We start from the raw sequence: 9,295 nt of genomic DNA on the forward strand, positions 1-9,295 counted from the left end.
CTTGGCCATTGTTTGCTATACTCATCTATGAAACATATTACGCGTTTCCATTTCTTCCACTTATCTTATTTATTGCATTATTTTTCCATCTTTCATTCCACATCATTGTTGAGCTTTATTCCTTTTATCATGTTCTCTTTGCAATTCTAATAAGCCTTCATAATTGTGAAACTTTGTGGATATATAGTGGTGGAGATAAGAAGAAAAGCAAGCCTATGGTAAGGCATGATCCATGAGTTATTGAGAGCACTCCACTTATTATTTGCTTATGAGGATGAGCCACTTCAGTATATTTTTTTTCCTGTGAGGTTATGGTCATCATTCTTAATTTATTCAGAGTAGATTGAGATTACTATGTTGTTAATCCATGTAGGAAATGAGTTCTGGATTGTTTGTATCTTTAAAATTTAGTACTCTTATTTAGCTTATTATTACAAACTCTTAATTTGATGGATCATTGTTAGGGTGAGAAATAATGTATATTAGTTACTTTCATGGGACATGAAAGAATAAGTGTGGGGGATTTGATAACTGCCCATTTGACCAGGTAAATTAGGATCATATTGGGCAAATTTTGATTATATTTCATATCATGAATTGGGCTTTTACCTTGTTTTTCTATCTTGGATTAATTGTAGTTTTCATTCTATTTTCTTATTATTTTGAGGTAATTAACGATATTAATTTGTGGTAATTGATTTGGCAGGAAATTAGGATGAAGATAATCATATTTGAAGGTCCAAATTGGGAGAAAAATTAATTTTGGTTCGAGTCCGAGTCAAATTGGTTCAATCGGATTCGAAATCAACTTGGTCCAAGCTGATGGTTCGACTCGAGTGCGGTTCAAAGATGAATTTAGCTCAATTCAACAAACTTGGCTCGACCACAAATCAAAGTTCAAGTCAATTGTCTCAACTTAACTCAGATCCAAAGCTTAAATCAGCTAAACCCAAGCTTAGCTCAAGCCTAGCACTGTTCAAGCCCATCTAATTCAGCCAGCCCAAGATTTAGCTCAGCCCAAACATCCAGCCGGTCCAAATCAAAAGCAGCACCAGTTCCTTCGGTTCAGTTCCAATTCGCCAGTTCAGTGGAGGAAATAGGGTAAAAACACTGGTTCACGCCGCAAGGAGAAGGGGGGCTCGAGATCGCGTTCACTATTCTCTTCTCCATTGCGATTTCTTCACTGTTCATCATCTTCGCCGAGCTTCCTCCTTTCTTCTCCGATCAGACACAGAAGCGGCGGCCAGAGCTACGTTGGATGAGCGCCGACCGTCCATTGGATCCTCCACCACGAGCGGTGCGTTTCGGTGTGAGATTTCCTCCCCTGTCTGCTGTGCTCCACCGCTGTGTAGCGGTTGTTCCAGTGCGTGCGACGCCGGCGACAGCCACTCCTTCGCATCCACAGAAGAGTTGGAGATAGCCGGTCTCCCTGGCGGCGATTTGTAGTAGGGAATCACTGGACTCTGTCTACGATTTGCAGCAGAGGAACTCCAGTCATCTTCGACTCCGCTGTCCCCGGAAATGGCAAGGTAAGGATCGATTGTCTCCCTGTTTCTGATCCTGGCGGCGATTTGTAGCAGGAATTAGGGCAGCGGGTGAAGGATCTACGCCTTTGTCTATCCGATTGAGTCTCGCTGACGGCGATTTGTAGCAGCGAGATCCATGGTCCTGTTAGCGCAATTCCATCAACGTTCTTCTTCCGCTGTGTTGTGTCGGTTTGGAGAGGGAAGAAAACCCTAATCTCTCATCCCTGTTTTCTGTTCTTTTCGTTGTGTTTCCTGTTTTGTTAACTTTGAATCAAAACCCCCCATGAACACACTGACCATTAATCCTAGTTTTAACCCTAATTCCTAATCTTGTCTTAACCCTAACATTGTTCTAAACTAACTCTAATTCTGTTCTTTGTTGATGTTGTGTTGTTTGGATCTGATAGCATGAGATTGTGTAGGTGTCAGTTTGGAATTGAATGATTTGTGTTGGAACTTTATAAGATTGTGGATTAAACTGTTGGTTAAATGTATAATGTATTGGATTGTATGAAAATTGTTGAACAACTTGTATTGGTTGGAAATAAAAGTGATTATGGAATTCATGTTATGTTAGTTGCTGATTTAATTAAGGAAAACCCATTTGATTAGTTGTTCTGTTAATTGTTGTTGAGTTGCTAGCAATCTGAGTATGAATTTGATGCAGTGAATGTTGGATTAGAATATGTTGTGGATGTGTATTCATGAAAATTTTTCTTGTTGTTGAACCTTGTATTGATTTCGGAATCATGATGATGTAACCGGTTGAATGGAATTGTGATAGGTGTTGGATTGTGGTGAATTGGTTTAGTGTTCATGAACAAAATTAAGTTGATTGTATATGTTGTATGTATCTTTGTGTATAGGATGTATAATTGTCAATGTGTGTTATTGTGGTTTGTATTATTGTTTGATTTTGTCCTTGCTTAGTCAATTGTGATAACCATGAGTAGGGATGTATATATATTGTGGGTGTATTGTTGTATGACACATGAGGTGTAACTTGTAAAATATATTTGTGTAGTTGTGTATGAATAAAAAATCTTGTTGAATTGCAACTATGTTAATAATTGTATGTATAATAATGTGTTTAGAATGTTTGATAATGTGTGATTTAGCGAGTTTTAGGATTGTTTCATTAATTGTATAAACATTTATTAATAAATGAATTGTGTAAATAGTTATTAATAAATAGTGGTCAATAATAAATAAAACCCTGCATTATAGGTCTAGAAGAACATCCAATCATTGAGTCTGAGAGAGAGACGACCCGGACCTCTCTGTACTACTTAAGATGATAATAAAGAGGTTTGGTAGTAAATAAATAAAAAATTTTGATGGGTGTGAGTGACAAAATAAATAAAAGGGGAAATGTATATAAATAAATCCCAACAAAACACACACATTAGTGGCAAACATCAATACCAATAACTGGATGTATATATTCAACAAATGCACATATGCAAGTCCCAATAGATTAGAAGACACATTGAAAATGACCATCATGTGTAGACCTTACATGTACCATCGTCTGATTATCTTCGATCTTTAATTCTCTAGTAAATGTAAACAGATCATTGCACGATTCAGTATAATCCCCATGTACATTAGTCATTGCTTGGAGTTTAACTCTCAATGCTTTTTGATATGATATTGTTAATCCATATCTTTTTTAAGTGTCTGCTATAATCATCTTTGGAATGTATTTCTTGAATCTCATCAGCAACCCAAGAACTAGTGCAGTTTTTGTGGTCTCTAATTTTCCTAATAGATGATGAGCATGTGTGCAATTTGTTAAACACAGTGAGCCAAAAATTTCTAGGCATTCTAGCTTCAATTCTCCAAGAACAAGGCTGAACCTTACAAATAGATTTCATTTTATAACTTCTTGTCTTCATATGTTTGATCTTAAATCCTTTATATATCACATAATCCTCTAAAGCTTTTCTAAATCTTTTTTTATTAGAGAACACTTGGCCAACTTTTAGTGATTTACCACTGCTCTCCTCATCTGTGTCAACTAAATCAATTGTGAGAGTGTTCACGACTACATTATTAGGTTGGATTGTCATCTTAATTTGGTTTGACTCATTCACACTAAAATTTTCAATCTCAACATCAGATGCATAGAAATCAATGGTGTTTGAGTAATCATTTTCTTGCTTCTCAAATACAAACTGGTCTTCATCTTCTAGGGACACAAAGTTAAAATAATCTCCATCCCCTTTTAAATCATATGCACCTTCATCTAGTTGATGTGATGATCCATCTTCCTCCTCTACTGTAATATTAATCTTAACTTGTGGTGTTTTAAAATACAGTGCAACCTCCTATATATTTTGTGCTTTTGACTCACAATGATGTCCTTGGTTGATGAATTTCCTAGTGGATGAGGAAGATACTCACTATTGATTGATACGGTCAATATAAGATAGTAAATCAGTAAAAATGATAAGTCCCTGAAAATAAATAAAGTGAATTATGAAAAGAAAATTATATAAAATTATTTATAAATAATAAATAATTTAGCACAACTAGCTACAATATTGTAGCAGTTACAATTTCATAGCTACTACAATATTCTAGTCTGAGCACATTGTACCAGTTACGATTCAATAGCTGCTACAATGTTGTAGCAACTACTGTAACAATTAATCATAGCTGCTACAACATTCTGATTTGTTGTACATTGTAACAACTATGATTTGATAGCTGTTATACTGAATCATAGTTGTTACAACGTAATTAGACTAGAACGTTGTAGCAATTACGATTTCATAACTGCTACAACGTATTAAGACCATATACCAGAATGTTGTAGCAGCTATGATTGGGTAGCTGCTACAACGTGCTATTTGATATAAGAGAGGGGGAAGATGTTCGAGCACTCGAATGGGAGCTGAACTGACACGAGGCAATAGCAGACAATTAAAAGATAAACAATAAAATATTATCACATACATAGGGGATCAAACTGTAGATGAATGAGCAATTGAGAACACAAAATCCAAAATGTATCGAGTTTTTTTTCTTGTATGTTTGATAGCTTTAGACAAGCTTAGTGAGGAAGCAGATGAACGATGATAGGTAGACAGTGCAGTGCAGTGGAGTTGATCGACGAAGACGACGAAGGGTGAATGAGGGATTTTGAAGGAGGAGGGTTTGAAATATTTGAGTTTTTTTTCGAGAAGTACAAAAACCTTAATGTATTGGGTTTGGATTTTGTTCTCGCCCACCCCAACTAGCCAATCGATTTAGGATTTCAATGTGAACCGATTTGCAAACTAACCTAAACTTGACCAAACAGTAGACGGGGGAGAGAATGGTAAATGTACAAGAGGGTGGGGGCGCCCTTTTGAAAATAAATCAAAGTAGGGCGCCCCTTTGATGATTCGTTAAAAAAGGATCATCTTTTTATTTTTTTTCCCTATATGTTTTGTGAAAAAAGAGAAATATTCTTTATTTTTATTGTTGTTGTTGAGAGGACACTCTATGTAAAAAAAAAATTAAAAACATATTTTATCATATTTTTTATTCTAAAAATAATTTTGTTCTAGTACTATTGTTATTGTAGGGTAATGATCGTAACTATTACGATGTATCAAAATAAATGGACTTAACTATTTTTTAAATTTAATTTGATCAAAATTATTATATATGAAGTGAAGTACTATTATATTAAGATATTTTTTATTAGATCAAAATTATTCAAATTTAATTAAAATTATTCCAATTTAATTAAAATCATTTCAATATTATTGTATTTGATATGACCATAACCCAAACAACTTGCTTCATTTTGTAGTGATTTTGAGTGTTGAAGTAATTTTGATTAAATTTAAATAATTTTGATATATTATAATTTTAATATAATAATTCTTCATGTAATAATTTTGATATTTGAAATAAATTAACTTTAATTTATTGCAGCTATACCGTAAATGCTACCATTAGAATGAAAATATTTTTTAAATAAAAATAGAATGATATATCTATTTGATATATTTTTTAAAAAACAATAATCTTTTAGTAATAGTAAAAAATAAGAGGAATCTTTTTTATTTCTGTCTAAATTTTATCACTTGTAAGAATAAAAAAGAGCATCCTTAATTAATTAAAATATATATATATAATTTTAAAATAATTTAGATAATGTTAAAATGATTTTAATTAAATTTAAATAATTTTTATTAGATTGTTAAAGTGTATTTTTATATAAAAAATATTTTGTGCTTATATATATATATATATATATATATATATATATATTTAAAAACCTTCTTCCCAAACAAAAATTAATGAGGGTCGTTCTTTTAATATTTACTTTTTTATTATCTCTTTTTTTTGTGTGATCGGAAAATCCAAGAAATCAAATGTCCTTCAATTTAGTCCGTTGTCGATGCCACCTCGGCTCGGGATCATCCGAGCCATTGGCTTCAGTCTCCGAGCCACCTGACAGCTGGAGACAGTCTGTCTTCAACCAGTAGCCAACAAACTACACCCTTCTCTTTCTCCCTCATCAGCAAAGCTATTCAGCCCTGCCTCGCTTTGCTGTCGCTGTCCTCTCCTCCGTCCGCCGTTCGCCGTCCGCCGTCCGCCGTCTCCGCTTCCTAGGGTTTGTTATCAGCCGCCCCCGATCCCCTCTGCTACTCGCCGGGTCAGCCTGCTCTGCAGCGCGAGCTCTCTCTGGAGCTCCCGGTCGACGGACTAGTCCTCGAGGTGTAGGCTTGTTCCCTTCGCTCTGGTTCGCCTTTGATCTCGTTGCAGGTCGGTTGTTTTCCTCACAATAACACAGTTGGTAACTTTTACTTTTCCGGTTCATGCATGCAGACCGATTTAAATGTCGTTCCTGCCATTTTAACTCGACACTACATGCGGAAGTCGTTTATTCACTTTGGTTCTCCTTCATTTTGAGTTAAGGGAGTTTCTACCGCTGTTGATCGGCGATTCAGAAGCTCTTAATTTGCATTTTATTAGTAGTACAGTAGCACAAGTTTCTGAATATTTTACTCTCAATTTACAAGTTCGTGATGTAGTGTGGGGAGATAGTTAAAGGTGTAGACATGAAAATATTGCATATCTACTTGATGTCGGATGAGATTCAGTCTGGTTGATTATTACAAGTAGCTTTCATTTCTTTTCTTGTCAAATTAATCATCTATCTATACGGCGGTATGTGTTCAGATACAACCTAATTTATTGGAATTAATATCTTATCATCTCCTAGAACTGTTGGTCATCATGTTGGATTTGCATAATGGTGGGGGTAAAGAGCTTGTTTGAGGGGGAAAACAACCGATTGTTTAGTGATAATAACCAGGCCGCGATTTGTGTTACCGATAATACAACACAGTCAACTTTCAAGATTATTGAACATTCACTCATCCTTGTGTGATTATGCTCCGTGAGAAGCATAACATCTAGCAATTCTTTAGCGTTTGAAATTTTTGGATGGGGTATTCAGTTATGAATATATATCGTCATGTTTTTCTTTTCATATCCTTAATAATCAACCTTGTTGTCATTCATGTTTTTCTTTTCATATCCTTAATAATCAACCTTGTTGTCATTCTACTTATCTAGAAGCTTAAACTTTCCTAGGTGTCTTGACCCTGGAAATGCATGTGATCGATTGGCTAATGGGATTCCTCTAAATTGTTAATACGTTAAGTTGCAGTTATTTGGAAACCTTTTAATGTGCTATGGATATTCTTGTCCTCTTGAATCCATATTTTCTTGGTGAAGTTTCTAGAAGACTGAAGCTATTCTATAGTAGACCTTAGATCAGCTTTGTCATCTTGGAGATTTTGTGAATCAGTGTAATGGATCTTTGCTGAAGCATCTTATTGTGGTTACCTTGTTGCCTTGGCCTCTTAGGTCTTGATGCTAGGAGAGAGCATGTGTGGAATTTGTACTTCGTGTGATGCTCCTGACCAGATCCAGTACTGATGATGCATTTGGCGTGTTGACAATTTCTCTTGTCATTCTGTTTGATGTGTTGGCTATACTATGCATATACCAAGTCACCTATTTGCGCATATGGTTCCGGCGACAATATTATATCCAGCTTAGGTTTTTTAATGGGCCCTGGATTGCACGAATTTTTCTAGTTATAGTTGCAATTTGGTGGAGCTTAAGTGAAATTGCTAGGCTAAGTTTTCTGAAAGGAAGGCTCATCACTTCCTTAACATGGCAGAGAAGTGTGTGCAAGATCTATATCCTCTTCAATCTTGGGTTTTCAGAGCCTTCTGTCTTTCTTACACTTGTGTTCCTTTTACGCGCTTCCTTGCAAAAGAGGGAGTCGGGTGCTCTAAGCAGAGGATGGAACAAAAAAACCATTTGCTGTATCTTTCTTTACTGCCTACCAATTTTGGTCATGCAACTTATCCTGAATTTTGCTGGACCCAGGCTTTTCAACGAGTCAAACAGTAGTGGAAGGTTAAGGAAGGACAACTACTTCACAAAAGCTAGTATCTTGGTTGGAGGTGATTATGTATGCACTTATCCTCTTCTTAGCACTATTGTTCTAGGGCTTTTTCATGCAGCCCTGATCAGCTACGTTGTGTGCATTGGAATTCGTGTGTACATATCAGTGATCAACAAGCAGCTGCTCCGAAGGCTCTATTGGCTGGTATCTTCAATTATTATTTCTCTTCCAGTGAGGGTGCTCCTCCTAGGATTCTCTGTACTACCTCAACCAGGCAACTTGGCGTATGAGCTGATTGTTTTCTTGGCCTTTTTAATCATGTTGTTTTGCACAGTGATTGGCATCGTTATATTGGTGTACTTGCCAGTGGCAGATTCTATGACCCTGGTTAACCTAGAGGAGAGAGCAATGTTAGAGATACCATACGATGATTATTACAATGACAGTGCGTCACTTGTGGCCGATCAGAACTGCAGGGACACCAGGAGGAGCTCTGATTTATCTACCAAGCCTGGATCAGTGTCCTTCAGGACAATGATCAAGGATGACCTTCCTGGTTCATATGGTTTGGAAGATATCTCCTCGTATCCAGCTGCTCTTCATATTGGTTCACCCGCAGGTTCTTCTTCTACACCAGCTAGGTCCATGCTTCCTCTCAAAGAAATTCCTAGATACTAGGACGAAATTTAAATCCCTGCCACTGTACATTTATCTTCTATTAAACGCAGTTGTAGATTGATCAAATTTGCTAATTTTGAATGCTATCTCGTGGCTTTGCAATGATTTTGCAGGTACATTCATCAGCTGATCTCATTGTTACAAAAATGAGGCTACTATGAATTGCTATTTGTTTCATTGACTTTCATGTCATCCCTGTTGCTATCAAGTGCCTGTTCAAAGGGAACCGGGTTCAAACAAGAGTTCATCAATCAAATAATCTTCTGATTTATTATTGTTGAACTCACAATCTCAAGGTGGTCGGTTTTAGGTTTCAGCTTTTGGTTTTTTAAGCCTTTTTTTTTTGTGTTCTTCTGTTCAGTCGGTTCTTTTCTTTATATTTTCATTTTAAAATTGTTCTCTTTATTTTTCTGCTGATTACAGGCTCACACATAGTTCTAGCTAAATTAGATAGTGCATTTAGTTCTCCTGATTAAATCATACTTTATTTCAATGATCACATGAAAATTCATTTAATAGGGCCTTTTTTTTGTGTTACGTGAATGCTATTGACTGTGCCAGTTTAAGGATGATGAAACTTCTTAAAATTTAACTTTTATTACCGTCGAAATGTGTGTTATTTCTAAAAGCCTTACCTACAGCTATGTAGATCTGATCACGGATG

The 9,295-nt window shown here is 35.9% G+C and overlaps 1 protein-coding gene across 2 annotated transcripts; it reads left to right on the forward strand.

Annotated features, from left to right (window-relative positions):
- Positions 1 to 6,093: 6,093 nt before the first annotated feature.
- On the forward strand, positions 6,094 to 8,902 carry LOC141812915 (uncharacterized). Of its 2 annotated transcripts, none has more exons than XM_074700866.1 (2): positions 6,094 to 6,293; positions 7,128 to 8,902. In XM_074700866.1, exon 2 carries the CDS (start codon positions 7,450 to 7,452, stop codon positions 8,629 to 8,631), a length of 1,182 nt encoding a protein of 393 aa, XP_074556967.1. In that variant the 5' UTR covers positions 6,094 to 6,293; positions 7,128 to 7,449; the 3' UTR covers positions 8,632 to 8,902. The 2 variants fall into 2 exon arrangements, with proteins under 2 accessions (XP_074556967.1, XP_074556966.1); XM_074700865.1 differs by having other exon boundaries at positions 7,404 to 8,902.
- Positions 8,903 to 9,295: the final 393 nt, after the last annotated feature.

The sequence above is a fragment of the Curcuma longa genome, chromosome 20, assembly GCF_044706935.1.
Source record: "Curcuma longa cultivar G26 ecotype Majalengka, Jawa Barat chromosome 20, ITB_CL_G26_1.1, whole genome shotgun sequence".
Classification (NCBI taxonomy): domain Eukaryota; kingdom Viridiplantae; phylum Streptophyta; class Magnoliopsida; order Zingiberales; family Zingiberaceae; genus Curcuma; species Curcuma longa.

What these genes read in the sequence shown, in the direction of transcription:
- LOC141812915 (XM_074700866.1), top strand. Translation starts at nt 7,450, where the DNA reads ATGCTCCTGACCAGATCCAGTACTGATGATGCATTTGGCGTGTTGACA.